Here is a 20,914-nt window from a genome sequence, read left to right as displayed (position 1 = left end):
TGCCAAAGTCTTAAGGTGTTATTATGATGGATAAGATTAATGTGCTTGTTTAACATTCCATTTTTACCACAATATTTATGTTTGGTTTGGTTTTACTGATAGCCCTGTTGCCACTGAATTAGAGTTGAACATCAAAACCTCAGAATTTAAAAGCACTTTCTGGCTGACATTTGAATGCAGTCTTGCAGGAATGTTGCATTTTTAACTCAAACAAAATGAGTTTAACTACAACAATTGGTTTCATTTGTTGTTTATGAAATATTGTTGTATACAAACTGGCTCTCGTGTTTACTTACAGAACAAGGAGTAATTGCATTTCCACAGAAACTTATTGAATTGAGCATATCATAAAAGGTCTTAGAAAGTCTTCATTCATGTCTTTGTATTTTGAGTTTTTGGAACAAGTATTGGCTTGTGCCAATCTTAACATCGTCCTGGTGGAGAATTTTGGTGAAGCTGTGAAAAGCCTCCATCTTGTTCTGGATGGTCTGCTCAGCCATGTACAGCCTCTAGCCAAGATGTGGAGGAGCCAGTTTTGGACTGGGGTGGACAAAGTTAAAAATCACACAACACCGGGTTATAATCCAATAGGTCTATTTGGAAGAACTAGCTTTTGAAGCACTACTCCTTCATCAACTACCTGATGAAGGAGCAGTGCTCTGAAAGCTAGTGCTTCCAAATAAACCTGTTGGACTATAACCTGGTATTGTGTGATTTTTAACGTCTGGCCAAGACAATCAAGGGGCAGCTGATCATCTGCTATGCCTTCACCAGTGGTATAATCGACAGGGAAATAACATCAGGTACTTTTCAAAATGGCCTGCTCTTTTGAGCTCCAGTAAAACTTGGATTGGACATCTTTCATTTCAAACAAAGATTTAGTGCAAATTAAAGACAATAAATTGATACTGCTGGTTGTCAGAGCAACATTGTCAGCTTAAATCTCTGTTTTGGTAAGCTTTCAATTTTTTGACAGCAAAGGACATCCGGGGGAGCTTGTGAGGACAGAACAGTTGGAAAGCAGAGGAGATCATAGCTCATGTTATTCCACCTGTACTCAGAGGTGCACCTTTTCTCCTTCCAGACCCATATAATTTAAATCAAAGTACCATCTTGGGTATTGGTATCAACAAAGTTAAATTCAGACTTTGAGCCAATGGCACCCTATTCAAAATGGTAGGGGGCAAAAGCATCAGTGGTAATTGAGCAGTAACAAGAAGAACTTCAGAAATAGGTGCAGGAATAGACTAATCAGCCCTTTCCCTGCTCCCCAATTCAATAAAATTATTGGCCTTAACTCAACTTTCCCAACATTTCCCATAATTCTTGACAACTTTACAGATCAACAATTGGTCTATCTTAGCCCTGAATATAATCAATGATGCAGCTACCACAGCTCTGTGTGATAGAGAACTCCAATATTCATAACATTCTGATAGAAGATATACCTTTTCTGTCTGAAAGGGTTAATCCCTTATTCTGAAACTATGTGGCCAGGCAGTATTAATTATCAGGTGCTCCTCATCATATTTGGTTGGAAGGGATTAGTTAATCTGAATGCAAACCCTCTCAGTTTCCCTCAATCAGCCTAATCAAGTCTGTTCTAGGAAAGCCTTGAAGGATCCTTGCACCTCACCCCCACTGCAGGCCTTTATTCAATGCTCAAATGGCACTGAGTGCAATGGGGCTTTCTGAAAGGAAGCAGCAGGGGTCTCTGCAACTCTCCAGCACATGGATGAGACCACAGAAAGTATAACACCTGTTCCATTTCCTCCTTCTTCACACCTTCCAGGTGAAGCATCGATTCACCTGTACTTTCTTCAATCTGTCTACTGTATTCACTGTTCACAATGTAGTCTCAGAGATTCATAGATTCAACCCATCAAGTCTGCACTGACATAATTACCACTAAACGTACACTAATCCCAATTTCCTGCACTTGTCTCATATCCTTGAATGTTATGATATTTGAAGTGCATATCCATGTATTTTTTTTAAAGATTCCAGCCTCCACTACCTTCCCAAGCAGAGCATTCCAGATTCCCATCACCTGCTGAATAAAAAGGTTTTTTTCCCCAATCTCTTCTGAATCTCCTGTCCCTTATCCTAAAACTGTGCCCCCTCATGATTGACCTCTTGACCAAGGGGAACAGCTGTTCTCTATTCACCCTGTCCATGCCTCTCATAAACTTATACTCCTCATCATGTCTCCTCTCAGACTTTTCTGCTCTAACAAAAATAATTCAAGCCAATCTAGTCTCTCTTTAGAGCTCAATTTCTCCATTCCAGGCAACATCGTGGGGAACCTCCTCTGTACCCCCTCTAGTGTTATCTCATCCTTCCTGCAGTGAAGTGACGAGTACTGCACACAATACTCCAGCTGGGGCCTGACCAATGCTCTGCACAGTTCCAAGATTATCTCCTTGCTCTTCTACTCTATTCCATGACTGATGAAAACAAGTGTCCCATATGCCTTCTTAAATATCCTATTCACCTGGCCTGCCGACTTCAGGGATCCATGAATCATTATTTCAAGATTTCTCAGTTCCTCTAAGCTACCCAGTGTCCTGCCATTCATTAAATACATTCTTATCTTGTTTCTTCTTCCAAAGCGCGTCACCTCACACTTACCAAAGTTAAATGCCATCTGCCAGTGGCCTGTCCATTTGACTAACTCACCTCTAACTTACTGTAATCCACAGCAAACTTCTTTGCTGTTAACCATTTTACCATTCTTGGTGTCATCTGCAAATTTGCTTAATATTCTGCCCCCCCCCAACATTTTCATGTATATCAGTTATTTATATAACAAACAATAAGTGTCCCAGTACTGATCCTTGTGGTACACCACTGGACTCCAGTCTCCAGTCACTCAAACTGCCATCGACCTCTACCCTTTGTGTCCTAATACTAAGCCTATTTCTAATCTATCCCACCAAGTTTCTCTCAATTCCATGTGGTTTAACCTTCTCAGTCAGTCACTCATGCGGGACATTGCCAAAAACCTTGCTAAAATCCATATAACCAACATCAACTGAATTTCTCTCATCCACACACTTGATCACATTTTCAAAAAATTCTGACAAATTTGTTAGGCATAACCTCCCTCTGACAAAGCCATGCTGACTATCCCTCATTAACCCATGCCGTTCCAAGTAGACATTAATTCGCTCATTCCAAATTTTCTCCAATAGTTTCTCCAGCACTGACATGAGACTCACCAGTCCATAATTTGCTGGTTCATCTTTACCACCCCTCTTAAAACGTGGAACCACATTAGTCATCCTCCAGTCCTCTGGCACTTCCCCTGCAGCTGGAGAGAATTTAAAATTTTTTGTCAGAGCTCCAGCAATTTTCAGCCTCGCCTCCCACACTTTTTCTGGAGTGAAGACCAAAGTATTCTTTCAATACCCTTCCAATATCCTGCAGCTTCGCACACAGGGTGCCCCTTGGACCCCAATGGGCCCTACTCTTTCTCTGGTTAACCTTTTCCCTTCAAAGTATTTATAAAATATCTTAGGATTCTCTCTAATCCTGTTCGCAAGTCCTTTTCCATGTCTCTCATTGTTCTTCTTATTGTTTTCTCAAGTTCCCTCCTGTACTTACTGCATTCCTCTAGGGCTGCAGCTGAATTCCCTCTTTGGACTCACTGAAAGCCTTACTCTTCTTCTTTATCCAGTCCCGAATTGTCACAGACATGCAGGGTTCTCTGAATTTATTGTTCCTACATTTCCTCTAAGGGTACATATTGGACTTCATTCTCCCCAACTCCTGTTTGAATGCCTCACATTGCTTCGTGTAGACTTCCTCACAAGCAGCCGTTCCCAGTCTACTGTGGTCAGAGCCTGCTTTATTTTAATTCAATCCACATTCCCATCTTTTGAAGGCCATCTTTTCCTTTGTCCAGAATAAATTTGAAACGTCTCTTGTTGTGGTTGATATCGCCTAACGTTCCCCTACTGCCACATTCAACACTTGTCCAGCTTCTTTCCCCAGAATCTGATCCAGCACTGCACTGTCCCTAGTTGTCCCATGTATATATTAAAACAAAAAGCTCTCCTGGATACATTTCAAGAAATCTGCCCTCTCTAAATCCTTAACACTATGACTATTCCAGTAAATGCTGGGAAAGTTGAAATCGCCTTGGTATAATTACCCGCTTATTACTCTTACACACCTCTGTGAACTGTCTACATATTTGCTCCTCTATTTCTTGTTGACTCTTTGGGAGCCTAGAATACACTTCCAGTAAAGTGGCTGCCCTCTTTAACATTCCAAAGGTCTCTCCACAAAGCCTTGTTTGAGGACCCTTCCAAGACATCGTCTCTCCTTATTTCAGTAATTAAATCCTTAATTAACAGTACACCACCACCCTTTTTACACCCTCCTCTGTTTTGTCTAAAGATTTTATATCCCAGAACACTGAGTTGCCAGTTCAGACCTTCCCTCAAACATGATTTTGTGATGGCAACAGTGTTATACTTCCATGTGTCAATCTGCGCCAATAGCTCATCAGTCTTACCTGTTATACTCCTCACATTAAAGTAAAGACTATCCAGTCTTGCCTTACTTTCTTATCACTCAACATAGTTGAACTCACTGTGACTTGTTTCCTTTGCTGTAGCATGATGTATCTTAGTTTCATTGATGTCCTGTGTTCCATCCCTGTGCCAGACTAGTTTAAATTCCTTCGAACAGCACTAACAAATCTATCTGCAAGGATCTTGGTGCTAGTGCAGTGCAGGTGCAGATGGTCCTGTTTGTACCTTTCCCCCCTTCCCCAAAACCCAGGAATCCAAAACCCTCCCTCTTGCACCAGTTCTTGATCCATGCATTCATCTGTTTTATTTTCCTATTTCTAAACTCACTAGCACATGGCACTGGGAATAACCCAGAGATTACAACCATTGAGGTCCTGTTTTTTAATCTACTGCTTAGCTCCCTGAAATCTTGATGCAATACCTCATTCCTGACTTTGCCTATATTCTTGGTACCAACATATACCATGATCTCTAACTCATTGCCTTCCCCTTTCAGGATGCCCTGCAGCCATTCAGTGATACCCTTGACCCTGACACCAGAGAGGCAATGCATCACCCCGGTGTCACTTCTTCAGCTGCAGAAACGCCTGCCTGCTCCCCTGGCTAAAGAACCCCCTCCCATTATTGGTCTTGCTTTCTTCTTCCTCCACACAACCACCACACCCCCAATCCCCCTGCCTCCCGCCCCTGTATTGTCTAGCCGCTTGTGGTACCAAAAGCATACCTCTGACTACATTCCTCTGAGGTACCACACCTTAACCAGCATCCAAAATGGAATACCAGATAGTATGTGGGACCCCAGGGGACTCCTGCACTACTTGCCTGTTCTTTCTGGACTGACTCATTCCCTTCTTTCTACTAGTCCCTTGAGTTGCAGTGTGACCACCTCTTGAAAATTGCTCGCCACACAACTCTTAGCCTCGTGGATGTGCCACAGTGTCTCCAACCACTGATCGAGCTTCGAGATCCGGAACTCCAACTTCTGTAGCTGATAGCATTTCTTGCACAGGTGGTCACCTAGGACACTGTCAGCACCTAGGACTCCCCACATATGACAGACCATACATTCTGCATGATTGGCCTCTCCTGATATCTCTTAAAATTACAATTAGTGCCTTAGATGAGAATTATTAGCCTTATGTTGTTGGATTTCCTACTTTGTCACAAAGTTAAATGCAACTAAGTTCCCTAAGTTAACCAGTAATTGTGAGGTGCCCAGTACTCACTAATCGGGAGCCTTTCTCACCTTTTGAAGCTCTATGATGTCAACAGGAGCTACACAGAAGATTCTCACAGTGTTCCTGCAGCTTACCGTGTCCCTCTCTACCTCCCAGTTGCTGCTGCTGTTTTTGCTCCAAGCTAAGTGCCTGTAAAGACTAGGCCCGAATCCACACCATTTTAGTTTTATAGGATTACCTGTTACTGTGTCTCTCCCTGCACCCAGCAACTCTGCTGCTCCAAGCTAAGTTCTCTGTAAAGACTTTCCAGTTGCCTGCCACTTCAACATACCACCGTATTCCCACACCAACATTTCTGACGCAGGCCTACTCAGTATAACTCTCTTAGCTCTTTTATTATCACTTATTCAGCTTTTCTTCTGTCCTGGCCTGCTATACATAACCGCAATGTTTATTTATCCCTTACATATCTCTCTCTCTCTCTCTGGGCTGCATCTAATCCATTCTGCCTTCCTCTCCTTATTGATATTAGTCATCAGATCCTTTGGTCATCATTCATCAAACAGTATGTGACTGCCATCTTTGATGAAAATAATGATGTGAATCTTGTTATTCTTTCTCATGGGTGATTTTCAGATTGCCACGGGGCTTATGTCTTCTTCATACAGTCTGTTTAATAATAGAATTATAGAATCATAGAAACATATAGCACAGAATATAAATATGTGATCTCTTCAGTGTTACGTATATTTGAAAAACAATTAGATTTCTGGAAGATGACCACTAATAACTGTGATTTAAATATGAACTAAAATCAGCATTAAATGCCATGGAAATCTCAGTGTTGAGCAGGAACCAGGCAAGGGCAGTGGCTGAATAAATTTGTAATATTAATACTTAACTTTGTGTCTCAAGTGGTAACAAAATAATGATTTCCTTTATTTCAAACTCTCATTGATGTGTTAATGTATTTTTTTTACTGAAAGGTAGCTCACCAAGTTCATTTTTATGTTTCAAAACCCTCAAAATATATTTTCTTTTTAACCAGCATATTTAAGACATTCTCAATAGCCAATTGAACTTCAGCTGGTTTGAATGGACACAATGCAAGCTCAACATATGAACCAACATTTTCCTAGCTACCATCAGTTCTGAAGAAGAATCACTCAGCCCGAAATGTTAACTCTGATTTTTCTCCACAGATGCTGTCTGACCTCCTGAGCTTTTTCAGCTTTTGTTTCTGGTTTAAAACATTTGAAGTTCTTTTCATTCTTACAATGCAAGCTTCATTGGATTGCTAGCCAATTTAGCATAGCCTTGTATATATATAAAACCCAGAACTGAACACTGGATTTTAAGGGAATGAATTTATATAACAAGCATAGTTTGATGTAAAAAATATTTAGCATGTGCAATTCTGAAAATCAAGGTCAGGGCAGGAAGCCATTTTATGATTGACCCATATTTAGATGAAGTATGCTTTAATGTAATCTAAAATACACATTTACAGTTAAGTACAAATCAGTCTAATGTGGTGGCACCTCTGCTGAATTCAGCTGCAATAACAGACTATGTGGTTGTCATTGACGCTTGTGTAAATCTTCGAGTATATGATGCATTTACAGATGGATATAATGATGAGATTGAAGGCCTTGCTCGAAGACTTGGGCTGAATCTCCTCAAAACTGACCTTCTGAATAATATATAAACCCAAGGATCGAGGATCTGGTTCCATGTAGCAATTCGAATGCAAGTAACTAGAATTTTTTTCAGGGTTAAGCCATTTGGTGTATCTGTAAAAGCTTTCTTGAGGATAAGTACCTGTGAAAATCAACAAAAAGTGTTATTTTCTTTTGAATTTAAATTTTCATTGACTTTATATTTGTTGCAAATGTAGCTTGACTACACGAAAACAGTAAATGCACTTCAATAATGCAACATGAGACACAGAACAGACACAATCACAAAAAGCTAACAGATAAGTTCAGTGGATAATAGACAAATGGATTTTTGGCCTTTATTTCAAAGGAAGTGGAGTATAAAAATAGGGAATTTCTGCTAACACCAAAAAAGGGACTAGTTAGACCACACCAAAATGTTTGTGAACAGTTTTAGTCATATCTAAGGAACGATTACATGGCATTGATGACAGTTCACTAGGTTGATCCCAAGTACGGAGGGATTTTTTTATGAGAGAAGATTGAGTAGTTTGGGCCTATACTCATTGATATTTGGAACATATAAGATTGTGAGGGTGGATACTCTTGTGAGAGGTTCTAGGGTCATCGGACATAAACTCAGAAAAAAGGGTTGAGATGAAGAGGACTTTTTTACTCTCAGAAGATAGTGAATGTGTCATCGGGGTCAGTTAGCTTGGATGATTGGTGAGCAGTGCAAAAGAGTGGGGTTCAATTCCTGCCCTGGCTGAGGTTACTATGAAGGACTGTCCATCTCAACCTCTCCCTTCATCTGAGGTGCTGTGAACTTCAGGTTAAACCACCACCAGTTGTATTTCTCAAATGAGAGAGCAACCTTACAGTCCAGTCAGACTATGCCAACTTTACCCTTCAATGAAGCTGTGATTTCTTTGTCACAGAGGGCTATCAAGGTTGGCTCATTGAATATATTCAAGGCTGAGATGGACAGATTTTTAATCAACAAAGGAATCAAGATTTATAAGGATAAGGTAGGGACATGGAGTTGAGGTTTATCAATTCAGCCATGATTTCATTGAATGACAAAGCAGACCTGATGGGCTGAATAGCCTACATCTGCTTCGACATTTTATGGTCTTATAGAGGAGACTTTATAATAGTTTATGCATGGTGGCTCAGTGGTTAGCACTGCTGCCTCACAGTGACAGGGACCTGGGTTCCATTCCCAACTCGGGCGACTGCCTGTGTGGAGTTTACCCATTCTCCCCGTGTCTGCATGGGTTTCCTTCAGGCTCTGCACAATTCCTCCCACAATCCAAAATTGCACAGGTTAGGTGAATTGGCCATGCTAAATTGCCCATAGTGTTGGTGCATTAGTCAGAGGTGAATGGGTTTGGGTGGGTTACTCTTCATAGGGTTGGTGTGGACTTGTTGGGCCAGTGGCCTGTTTCCACACTATAGGGAATCTAATCTATTGTTATTAATATTTGCATCCTTTCATATATAATACTCTCTGTGAATAGTGTCAAATAATATTAATTTACAGAACTTCATAATTCATATAATTTTCAATTCCTTGAATATTTTTCATAATCTCAGTTCAATTTTTATTTTTATCAAGACAGGCATTGTTACATAAAACAAATGGAATAGACCACATTATGAAACCAGACAATAAACCACCTTGTAATCCCATTAGCTTTGACTGGCAAAACATAACAAGTGCTCACTAGAGCTAATTCGAATAACTTAGGTTCATTCACTGTTTATCAATCATGTGGAAATGCCTGAATGTGGTTCACAGGCAGTGATCTGTTTGAAGTGCAATGACTCTTTGAGTGCACGCAAAGCAACCAATTTTTGTGAAAAGCAAAACTCCACAAACAGCAATGAGATGCATGGTTCGTTAACAGTTGATATTGATTTGGGAAGACATTTTAGATGGACCAAAAGCACTCTACAAGTGTTGCCATGTCATCAATTGGTTACATCTCAATAAGTAGAGGAGCTAAGTCTGGATTCTTATCTCCATTTCAGAGATTTGCATGCACAATTCTGGCTAACACTGAAACAAATATTATTGGTGAAACTCAGCAAATCTTGCAGCATTTGTGAGGAGAAGGCAGAGTTGATATTTCAAGTTCAGTGACTCTTCATCAGAACAGAAAGCAGGTAGGAAAAGGTGAAGATGAGGTTGTGTTAGGGGTGTGTTGGGCTGAGGGTAGTGGTGGTAATGGTGGTAAAGGTTAATTGGAGATAGAGCCCAGAGAAAGAGAGAGATATGAAAAGAATAGGAAGATGAGGGGATTATTGATATATTCATAATAGGCCAGGACAGAAGAGAAGCTGAATAAGTGGTAATGAGACCTGAGAATAGTAGTTTATTATTGTAGGATTGGAACCAGGACCAGGTGGATCTCGCTGACTATGAGATCCTTGACTGGAGTTGTTAATCTGGGCTAATTATTCAGAAGATCTTCTCAGTCTAGGGACTGGCTTTGAGCTGGCTGGTCACAGCCCATGCACAATCCACCTGTGAATAAAGATTGACTTGGTGATGGGATACCAGTATCTGTGCAGTTATTTCAATTATCCTAGCTCACACTTCATTGGAGTATTGAGCGATTGCTGTACTTTTAGGGATGTTGCCTTCTTCAAAAGAGACATTAAATCACAGCTATGTAGTTCTCTGAGGTAGATATAATGTATTAGCACTATTCATAGTATAACAAGGATTGCAACCAATGTTCTGCCAATATTTACCTATTGACAATATGACCAAAAATTAGATTGTCTGCTCCCTCATTGGTGTTCAAGGAAGTTGTGTACAAATTGGTTGCACCATTCCCCTAGATTATAACAGTCAGGAAATTTTTGGGGTACTTAATTAGTTGTGAAGTACTTTGTGATGTCTTGAGATTATGAAAAGTTATATAATTCCTTCTTTCCTGGCTTTAGTTCAAAATCTTGCAGCTGTGTCATTCCGAGTTTAGAGTGATTGTGGTAAATGGTATGCCAGAAACATTGATAACACAGAGCAATTTTAGACAGCCACAAGTTAGCAACAAGAATTATGCCTCCATATTTCTGTAATTATATTTTGAAGAGTTTTGATAATATGTCTGGATTAGCAAGGAACATTGGAAAATAAAGTCTCAGGTTTGTGAGTGCAAACTCAATGATATCCTGAAGCAAAGCAGAAATTGCTGGAAAAGCTCAGCTGATCTGGCAATATCTGTGGAGATAAATCAGAGTTAATGCTTTGGGTCCAGTGACCCTTTCTCAGAACTGGACCCGAAGCATTAACCCTGATTTCTCTCCACATATGTGGCCAAACTGCTGAGCTTTTCCCGCAATTTCTGTTTTTGTTTCTGATTTACAGCATCCACATTTCTTTCGGTTTATATTCTGAAACTACTGGACATCAGGCTTGTATTTCACTATTTCCATGAGTATCAGAATTGGTTCCTTTCACTTAGTTAACTGTGTCCAGTTAGATAGCAAGATGAAGCTTCCACCCTCATAAACTCACATTTTAAACACATCAAAAATCTGATGGAAAAAAACACAAGGGAAAGAATCACCAGGGCTAATTTCACTAAAGAACTACACAGTGAAGTTAATACTTAATCTGAGTAGCTGAAATATGTGGTCCATCACATTTACCTGTGCTTCACCAATGGGCCCTTCTATTACTAACTTGTACGTAGTATTTGAAAGGTCAGTTAGCAAGTTATTCAGTGGTTAACAATGTTAAAACAGAATTTGAATGAATTTGTACTTACTAACAATGGTGCCCAGCAGACTGTTGCAATAACCATTATACCCAACAGTTGTACCATCATCTCCACTTCATAGTCTCTCCTCCTTTCAACACTTAATCGATTGAAGCAAACTTTGAACAGTGTTACCACACTGATTGTATTCAGAAAAACAGATATTGCCAGAGACAACAATCCCACGCTAGAAAACAATATTGAAAATCCAACATCGCCTGGACTGTTTGTCATGTTAAAGAAACACCAGGAATTCGGCCATTGGTGTGTGTAATGTCCAAGTCCACAAATGGGAAGCAGTGCAATACAACAAGAAAATAGCCAAATAATAAACACAGTACACCAAGCACGTCGTTTTGAGGAATTGGTAGAACGTAAAAATGGCTTGTTTATTCCTAAAAACCGTTCTACTGCCATGGTTGCCCCAAGCAACAGAGGGCTGAGTCCAAAGAACACCATTGAAAATCCCAAAAATCGGCAAAGGTGACACTGAGGATCAACTTCATCCCACTTGAAATCCAAATGATGATAAGTAACAACTATAGATGCAGTTGTAGCAAGACCTAAAAAATCTGTCACAACCAAGCCACATAGGAAAATCAAAAAGGATGATCTTGATCTGCTTTGTGCTTTTCTGTATGCACTTATTAGCACCACAAAAGCAATCAGGTTCGACATAAGTCCGACAGCTGCAAACGCGGTTGAGAACCAAGGGGAAGCATGTGTGCTATTAGAACTGTTCTGGCTCAGCCTCGTAAAACGGCACATAGTTGGCATCACAGTGGTTTCATTCATGATGTTTAAGATTCGGTTTAGTTTCTTGGAACTGTGCATTGGTTGATTTATTTTTAGGAACCCTACAAAACAAGAAACCAAAGTTAGCGTCTGTAAATATAAGATGCCTTCACTGATAACAATTCTAACAAATCTCCAATTTGCCAAAAGCATCTCACTCCAAACTGTTATAAAATTATATACGTAAAACAATGGAAATATTATGTCTATATTGATATTATTTTCTAATGTGGGATTATAATGTTTAATTTGGACCAGAATACAGATAAGCTAATGGGACAATTATTGTTAGTAAGGTTGAAAAATCTTTTAAATATCGTGAATGGCACAAACAGTGATACTATTTTAGGCAAGATGCATTTTTATTATTCTCCTGTACAAAGTAATTGTTGCATTAGAATCATAGAATCCCTCTAGTCTGGAAGTGGGCCATTTGGTATATCAAGACCACGCAAACCCACCCAGACTCAACCCTGCATTTCCCATGCTTAATCCATGTAAACTACACATCCCTGGACACAATGGACAATTTAGCATGGCCAATCCACCTAACCTGCACATCTTTGAACTGTGGGAGGTAAACAGAACACCTGGAGAAAACCCACACAAACACAAGGACAACTTGCAAACTCCACGCAGTCACCCAAGTCTGGAATCAAACCTAGATTGCTGACACAGTGACCCAGTTCAACCTGCTAACTCAGAACCTCATAACATCCAATTTACATTTCGTTCCAGCTTAGGCGATTCATGTTTTCTGAATTACAGTAAAGTTTACAGTATTCATTCCTAGTTCCACCTTAGCATCTTGAAATAGAAATTAAAAATTGCCAATTGCCTAACACGAGAATGTAAATGTCCTTAGGGTAAAAAAAATTTAGAAACTGATTTTGGATGACAAGTTGCAGCTTATCAATCACAAACTTCTAAGAAATTTTCATTTATTTCTTTCAAAGTCTAAATAAACTATGCAATATAGTATTTAGGCTGAACTGCAAAAAGATATTGAGAGATATCTGAACAACCAAGCACAATGACATTCTTCAGAATTCAATTATTCTAGTCAGTTATTCGACATAAAACCCGAAAAAGTGTCATCTTTCTTTTTTCTTCCCATTTAAATTTTAGTTACATTTTAGAAACATACATATAATACACTTCTGAAAGGAATCACCATCCTCCAACTATTTTTAAAATTATTCCAAAATTATAAAAATCCATAATTTTTCATCACTAAGATGAAGATAATAGAAGGTTGTATCAATTTTGCCCCGATACACCAGGCAGTCTAAACAAAGAAACTGCAAATATATCATCTCACTTGGAAAGGCAAACTTAATTTTAACGAGGAGAAAGTGAGAACTGCAGATGCTGGAGAGTCAGAGTCAAAAAGGGTAGTGCTGGAAAAGCACAGCAGGTCAGGTAGCAACCGAGGAGTGGGAGAGTAGATGTTTCTGGCATAAGCCCTTCATCAGGAATGTGGAGGAGTAAGGGTTATGAGAGATAAATAGGGCAAGTAGTTAGAGTCAAAACGTGGGCCGCTGGAAAAACGCAGCAGGACAGGCAGCATCTGAGCAGGCATAAGCCCTTCCTTAGGAATATGCAGGGGAAGGGTGCTGAGAGATAAATAGAGGATGGGGTGTTATGGCTAGGGGAAAGGTAGGTGGGAAGGTGATAGGTAAATCAAGTGGGGGTAATTGTGATAGGGAGGGTGGAATGCAATTCTTAAAAAAGTATTTTAAATTACTTTTCCATTTATCATCTTTCTTTAAACTCTCTTGCCTCGTGTACTGGCTAAAAAAGTAATCAAGTCTCTATATTCCTGCTCGATAACTAAATTATAAATCATGCATTGATGTCAACTATGAGGAAATAATGAATGATTAGTTTAAGACATGACAGAGAAGACAAGCCACTCAATATTACTGTGCTTGTTGCATGGAGTGGAATTAATCCATGCTGATTTTAATCAAAATAAATGACCATTTATACTCCATTGAAAAATAACTTACAAATTATGCAACTCCATCTGAATAGGATATTGTCAACTATCTAACAGGTTAACATGTATTTATTTCCATTTTTGTTATTTATTCCACATAGTCATAGCCAACGTTAGTACTTTTCTTACTTGCTATTAGCACAATAATCTCAACATATTTGAAACATATTCTTTATAAAGCATAATGTAAGTTTGATTGCTTGATATATTTCACAGTGTTAGCAACCTCGAACCATGAATATGTCTGACATTAACACATGTATATTGTAGAGATATGTTTTGTACACAAGATTTCTGATATCATCAAAATATTATGAATGACATTTTCTGTCAGATACATGGCAAAAGAAATAACTGAGGTCATGAGATTATGACCAGCAGTGAAACAGGACAAATATTGCTTCTCCTAAGAATGGCCATAGCTCTCTCACCTTTTTATTTAAATTGCAAATATTTATCTTATCTCACGGTGACAATGATGCATATTTCATATACTTCATGACAGCTTAAACTGGTCTCTAATAAGAGGCAGAAATTTAAAAAGTTTAAGTATCACATTATTTCTGAAAGCAAAATGAAACATCCTTAATCCTATACAAGTCTCCTGCCTTTTAAATTTAGAATCATATTAAAAATGAAGATTTTTAAAAATCATACTTAAATTTTCATTTTGGTTGATCATGTTATTCCAAATGGATATATTTATACACTGTTGCATATGTACTGGAAATTGTGTGGAACAACAATACTTGAGCTTATTTAGCACCTCTAACCTAAATATACCAAAATGTAACTTACATTTTTGTAATCAATAGTCAAAAACAGTAATGTTCAATGTATGAAGGTAAATGTCAAATAGTTGAAAGCTTAACCAGAAAGATTTACCTTGAAGAAAACTTTCAAAGGTCAATTAGAAGTAAAAACTTGAATAAATTCAGAGAGGCAATTCCCAAGAGGCTAGGATGAGGAAAGTGAAGGCTAGGAAACCTTGAATAATGTTATGATTTGGAAAGCAGTGCGTCAAAAGGTAGTGGTAGCAGATCAATGTTATCCTTCAAAGTGTATTGACTTTATAATTGAACTGAAATAAATTGAAGGACCAAAGGGAAAGATCAAGGGAGTGAGACTAATTGGATAGCTCTTTCAAGAGTTAGCAAAGGGCAGACAAGGTGAATAACCATCTTCCAGGCTGTATGAACATGCAGGCAAAAAGATGAATACATGAATGGTGTGGGAAGAGATGCAAGGCTGGTGGAAATTGGAAGGAAGGTTGAATGAGGCAATGGATGGATATGAAGGTAAGGCTGAAAACTTTAAATCAAATGTGGACCAGTGACAGTGGGGATAATGACTGATTCCTAACATTCATATTTGTGATGTAATGTAGATTGCATTGGAGATTGGGAGTGATCGATTGAACCAAATGTTAAAAGTAATTGTGCTTTATCATTTTAAGATAAAATTTTAAAGATATTTTAACATGTCATCAATATTGTCAATATTCAGTAGAAAATGATGTCATCACTCTTACTGAAGTTATGGTACGCCACCACACTTTAAAAGGTGTAGGGTATCATTATTTGGCAATATCTTGCAAAAGTAAAATAATGTAAAGGCTGGACACTTAAAAGAAAATAAAACAAAAAATGCTGTAAATACACAGAAAGTCAGACAGCATTTACAGAAACAGAAACATAACTAGTGTTTCACCAGGACTGGAAAAACAGCAATTACAAAGCAGAGAAAGGACAAAAAGAGAAGAACAAAATAGTGTTTTGCCCAGACCTCATGCAAGGTTCCTAAATATGTTCCAGATGGCATATGAACTGACTTGATTAGTTAACAAATGGAACCTTTGCCTTGTAGATTCCTTGCTCCCAGATCCCAGTGGACTTGTGTTTTAAAAGCATTCAACCCAAACAGGCTCTCATTTTAACAAAGCATGAGTTAATTAATTGCTAAGGATAATAATGATTAGTAACAATGTATGTACACACAGATTAGATATGAGTTGAGTCCAAAAGAATAAACATTTTAAAAAAGATATACTGATCAGTATATTGGCATCATTTTCAATGACCAGATAGTTGTGGCCATAGTAGAGGAGGTTACTAGTAATGTTGGCATTGGTAGTTAGTTGGTTTCAGTTAGTTTCACACTCCTTAGATTTTTAGATTGGTTCAGATTCTCTAATTCTGATTCCTTTTGACTGCGATCGAATTGCAGCATTCAGGGTGAAAGAGAAGCCTTCTGTTGTTCTGTTTTCCTTTGTCTGGCTGTTAGCTCACTGATTTTGAGAACTCAAGAATCAGACAGGAGAATCTACGTTTCAGGCATTAGCCCTTCTTTCCTGAAGAAGGGCTAATGCCCGAAACGTAGATTCTCCTGTTCCCTAGATGCTGCCTGACCTGCTGCGCTTTTCCAGCAACACATTTCCATCTCTGATCTCCAGCATCTGCAGACCTCACTTTCTCCGGCAAGATACTATAGTCAAGTCTAGTCTCTTCCCTCCCAACCTTTGAAATGTTATGTTTTTGAAGCTTCCATTGCATCTGTAGGTGGGATATTCCATGATGCTTCTCTCTTCAGAGCCATGTAATTTATATTCATAGCCATTTTTGGCTGTATCAGCCTCTTTTTAAAAAAAATATAGTTTGGAATTACAAGTTAAAAATATCCAAAAAAACGATGGGCTTCTGTCCCATGGTCATAACGACGTCTTTGATAGAGTGGAAGGCAAGAAAGACTGGATGACAAAAGGGATACTAGTGCAAGGCAAAACAGGACAGTAATAGGACAAATGAAGAAATGAAATATGGACTTAAAGTGTAAGTCAGAATAGCCTTATCATTTCCAACAACTCCTGTCCAAAAGGTACATGGTCAATTTTAACCTCCTCCAGTGCTTCCCACCATCACTTCAGCCACATTTCAGTCAATTTCTTTCATTCCACATGAGAGCAAGAAATGGCCCAGTGTGCTGTGAAGTGGGGCAGACATGCCACGCTGAGCGTTGGGAACATAGGGGTAAAAGATAGCTTTAGAGTGTTTGCGTTAAGAAAACATTGTGTGACTGAATGTTTGATTGAGTAAACAATCATGGTCACAATTTCAAGGCTGAGTTGGATTGAGCTTGGCTGGTTGTTAGCTCGCTGATTTTGAGAACTCGAGAATCAGACAGTGTCTTCACCTACAACACAGGGGTGACTAGAGGATTAGCACAGTTCTTTGACTGTGACCTCTACAGTACACTAATTTTTTGAACCCAGGCAATGACATATGAAAATATCCTATCCCAATAGCACCTAGTAGTAGAGTTAAAACTAATATTTTAACCCCTGTCCTTGTGCATTTTGTAAAGGGAAAACACACAAAATATGTATGCAGTTTGGGAGATAATCCATGGGGGTGGGTGGATGTCCACTTGATGGACATTGCAACACTGCTGTTAGAAATTGCAGTGTTCAGCAGTTGCAGTAGCATGTCTTGATCATGTGTGTGCATGAGATCTGGAGGCATAGCTGTAGGTGGGTGCATCCAGCCATGTTAAACTGTGCAGCTGTATGATGTATGAAACTTCCAGCTGAAATTAGTCTTTCTGCCTTTCACTCTTATCAAAGACTTTGTCATGACATGGAACAGAAGCCCATCATTTTTTGGATATTTTAACTTAACTTTTAAGGAAGGAGAGGATCAAATATGAAGGTAGGCTAGCCAGTAACATTAGAAATGATAATAAAAGTTTCTTTCAATATATAAGAAATAAACGAGTGGCAAAAGTAGAGATTGGGCCGCTCCAAATTGATGCTGGAAAGCTAGGGGTGGGAGATAAGGAAATAGCTGAAGAACTTAATAAGTACTTTGTTTCAGTGTTCACAGTGGAAGACATGAGTAATATCCTAACAATTAAGGAGAGTCAGGGGGCAGAGTTGAGTATGGTTGCCATTACAAAAGAGAAAGTGTCAGAAAAGCTAAAAGGTCTAAAAATTGATAAATCTCCTGGCCCCAAGGGGCTACATCCTAGAGTTCTGATGGAGGTGGCTGAGGAAATAGTGGAGGTGTGAAGGCGTTGATTGTGATCTTTCAAAGATCACTGGAGTCAGGCAAAGTCCCAGATAATTGGAAAATCGTTGTTGTAACTCCTTGTTCATGAAAGGATCAAGACAAAAGATGGAAAATTATGGTCGATTAGCCTAATCTCTGTTGTTGGTAAAATTCTAGAATCCATCGTTAAGGATGAGATTTCTAAATTCTTGGAAGTGCAGGGTCAGATTAGAATAAGTCAACATGGAGTTAGTAAGGGAAGGTCATGCCTGACAAACCTGTTAGAATTCTTTTGAAGAGTTAACAAGTAGTTTAGACCAGGGAAACCCAGTGAATGTTATCTGTCTAGACTTCCAAAAGGCCTTTGATAAAGTGCCTCACTGTAGACTGCTAAGTAAGGTGAGGGCCCATGGTGTTTGAGGTGAGCTACTAGCATGGATTGAGGATTGGCTGTCTGACAGAAGGCAGAGAGTTGGGATAAAAGGTTCTTTTTTGGAAGTGCAAGTGGAGGGTTCAGTTTTGGGGCCACAGCTGTTCACTTCACATATTAATGATCTGGATGAAGGGACAGGGGCATTCTGGCGAAGTTTGCTGATGATATAAAGTTAGATGGACAGGCAGGTAGTACTGAGGAGGTGGTGAGGCTGCAGAAAGATTTAGACAGTTTAGGAGAGTGGTCCAGGAAATGGCTGATGAAATTCAACGTGAGCAAATGTGAGGTCTTGCACTTTTGAAAAAAGAACACAGGCATGTACTATTTTCTAAACGGTGAGAAAGTTCATAAAGCCATGGTACAAAGGGATCTGGGAGTGCTAATCCAGGATTCTCTAAAGGTAACTTGCAGGTTGAGCCCATGATTAAGAAAGCGAATGTAATGCTGTAATTTATTTCAAGAGGGTTGGAATATAAAAGCAGTGATGTGCTTCTGAGACTTTATAAAGCTCTAGTTAGGCCCGATTAAGAATATTGTGTCCAATTTTGGGCCCCACACCTCAGGAAGGGCATACTGACACTGGAGCGTGTCCAGTGGAGATTCACATGGATGATCCCTGGAATGGTAGGTCTAACATACGAGGAATGGCTGAGGATCCTGAGATTGTATTCATTAGAGTTTAAAAGGTTCAGTGGAGATCTAATAGAAAGTTACAAGATAATGCATGGCTTAGAAAGGGTGGGCGCTGGGAAGTTGTTTCCGTTACACGGGGAGATTAGAACCCGTGGGCACAGCCTTAAACTTAGAAGGAGTCAATTTAGAATGGAAATGAGGAGACATTTCTAAAGCTAGAGAGTGGTGGAATTCATTGCCACGGAGTGCAGTGGAGGCCAGGATGCTAAATTTCTTCAAGGCAGAGATTGATAAATTCTTGATATCGCAAGGAATTAAAGGCTTCGGGGAGAGTTTGGGTAAGTGGAGCTGAAATGCCCATCAGCCATGATTAAATGGCGGAGTGGACTCGATGGGCCAAATGGCCTTACTTCCACTCCTATGTCTAATGGTCTTATGCAAATGGGCTGAGTAAAAAATCTATGAAAGCTTGTAATTCGGGGAGAGCGAGAGTGGAGAGCTCAGCAGAGGCTGATGAGAAATAAACTTGTGTTAACTGAAATATATTGGGTTGAGGTTATATTTTGATCTTCACAATATGCCAAATGCAACAAAGACAATGAGTGCAAACAAACTTCTGGCTATAGTCTTGTCGCCTTTGCTCCAGCAGTAGCCTTCTCCAGTAAAGCTACAACACTGACATCTACCTGACAATGTGGAAAATTGTTTGAGTACATCCTGCCCACAAATAAATAAAAATGACAAATCTAATCAGGCAAGTCTCAGTCTTCCACTGAAAAATGACTCAGTTTAGATTCTACTATGACCACTTGCTCAAGACCTCAATAGAGTCCAAAATGGAGCAGCATTTGACTGGGTGTGGTATCAAGATGCCCATACAAAACTAAATTCCACGAGAATCAGGCAGAAATTCTTCAATAGTCACAGTCATACCTTTCACAGGGAAAGAATGATTGTCATTGTTGAACATCAATCAACCCAGACCCAAGATGTCGCTGCAGGTGTTCCTCTGAACTCAAGGTCCTATTAGTTACCATCCAATTTGAATCCAAACTTAGAATATTTGCTGATGATTGCACTGTATTCAGTTGCAAATGTAATTCCTCAGCTAATGAAATATCCATGGCCTGCATGGAGCGGGATAACACTCAGGATGGGAAAATATGGTTGAAATAACATTCATACCATGCCTGCATGGAGCGGGATAACACTCAGGATGGGAAAATATGGTTGAAATAACATTCATACCACTCAATAACTATCTCCAACAGAAAAATCTCTAAACAGTTCCCCTTGGTAGTCAAAGGCATTTACCATTGTTGAATTGCCGATGATCAGCATCCTGGAGTCAGTAGATTCTGAACTCCCCAAAATCTGTCTCCCATGTTCAAGGCACAGGTCAGGCATGTGATACATTGCCCTTCACTTGTTCACAAGAGTACAGATCAGCATTACACCGGATAATTGATAGCATCTCGCACAAACATACATATTCATTGACATCTCTCAACTTAAACATTCACTCTCTCTGCATCTCCCCAACCAACTTTAATGATGAAGGTTTTACTCTGGAGTGCTGAGCTTGCCTTGTAGCTGCTTCTATGGCTGCTACAGTCTGTCACTGTTAGTCACTGTGTTTAAGCTGCTGTTTATGTTTTCTTTAAGCCATATGCTCATAAAATAGTATATTTACTTTTATTGAAAATGTGTTTTTTTCTTCTGAATCTTCTAGATACCTTTCATCATTGAAATTTTGGGTTCACAACAACAATGTCCACTGTAGATCACCACGTGCTATTACCCTGATTGCCATTGCTGTCAATTTGTGGTATTAGCCACTTTTTATAGGTTTACAAAA

At 39.3% G+C, this 20,914-nt stretch overlaps 1 protein-coding gene across 2 annotated transcripts in view; it reads right to left on the bottom strand.

The window, feature by feature from the left end:
• Positions 1-3,492: 3,492 nt before the first annotated feature.
• Positions 3,493-20,914, bottom strand: part of tbxa2r (thromboxane A2 receptor) — a 31,344-nt gene continuing 13,922 nt past the window's right edge. For both annotated transcript variants that reach the window (XM_043721174.1, XM_043721175.1), the window contains exons 2-3: positions 11,160-12,007; positions 3,493-7,540 (exon numbers count right to left, since the gene is read on the bottom strand). In XM_043721174.1, coding sequence (XP_043577109.1) covers positions 7,289-7,540; positions 11,160-11,984 — 1,077 coding nt within the window. In that variant the 5' untranslated portion in view covers positions 11,985-12,007 and the 3' untranslated portion in view covers positions 3,493-7,288. The remainder of the gene's footprint in view (positions 7,541-11,159; positions 12,008-20,914) is intronic.

This window comes from Chiloscyllium plagiosum, chromosome 31 (genome assembly GCF_004010195.1).
Source record: "Chiloscyllium plagiosum isolate BGI_BamShark_2017 chromosome 31, ASM401019v2, whole genome shotgun sequence".
NCBI lineage: Eukaryota > Metazoa > Chordata > Chondrichthyes > Orectolobiformes > Hemiscylliidae > Chiloscyllium > Chiloscyllium plagiosum.
The sequence above is the reverse complement of the archived record's forward strand: the minus strand, read 5'-3'. Positions and strand labels throughout refer to the sequence as shown.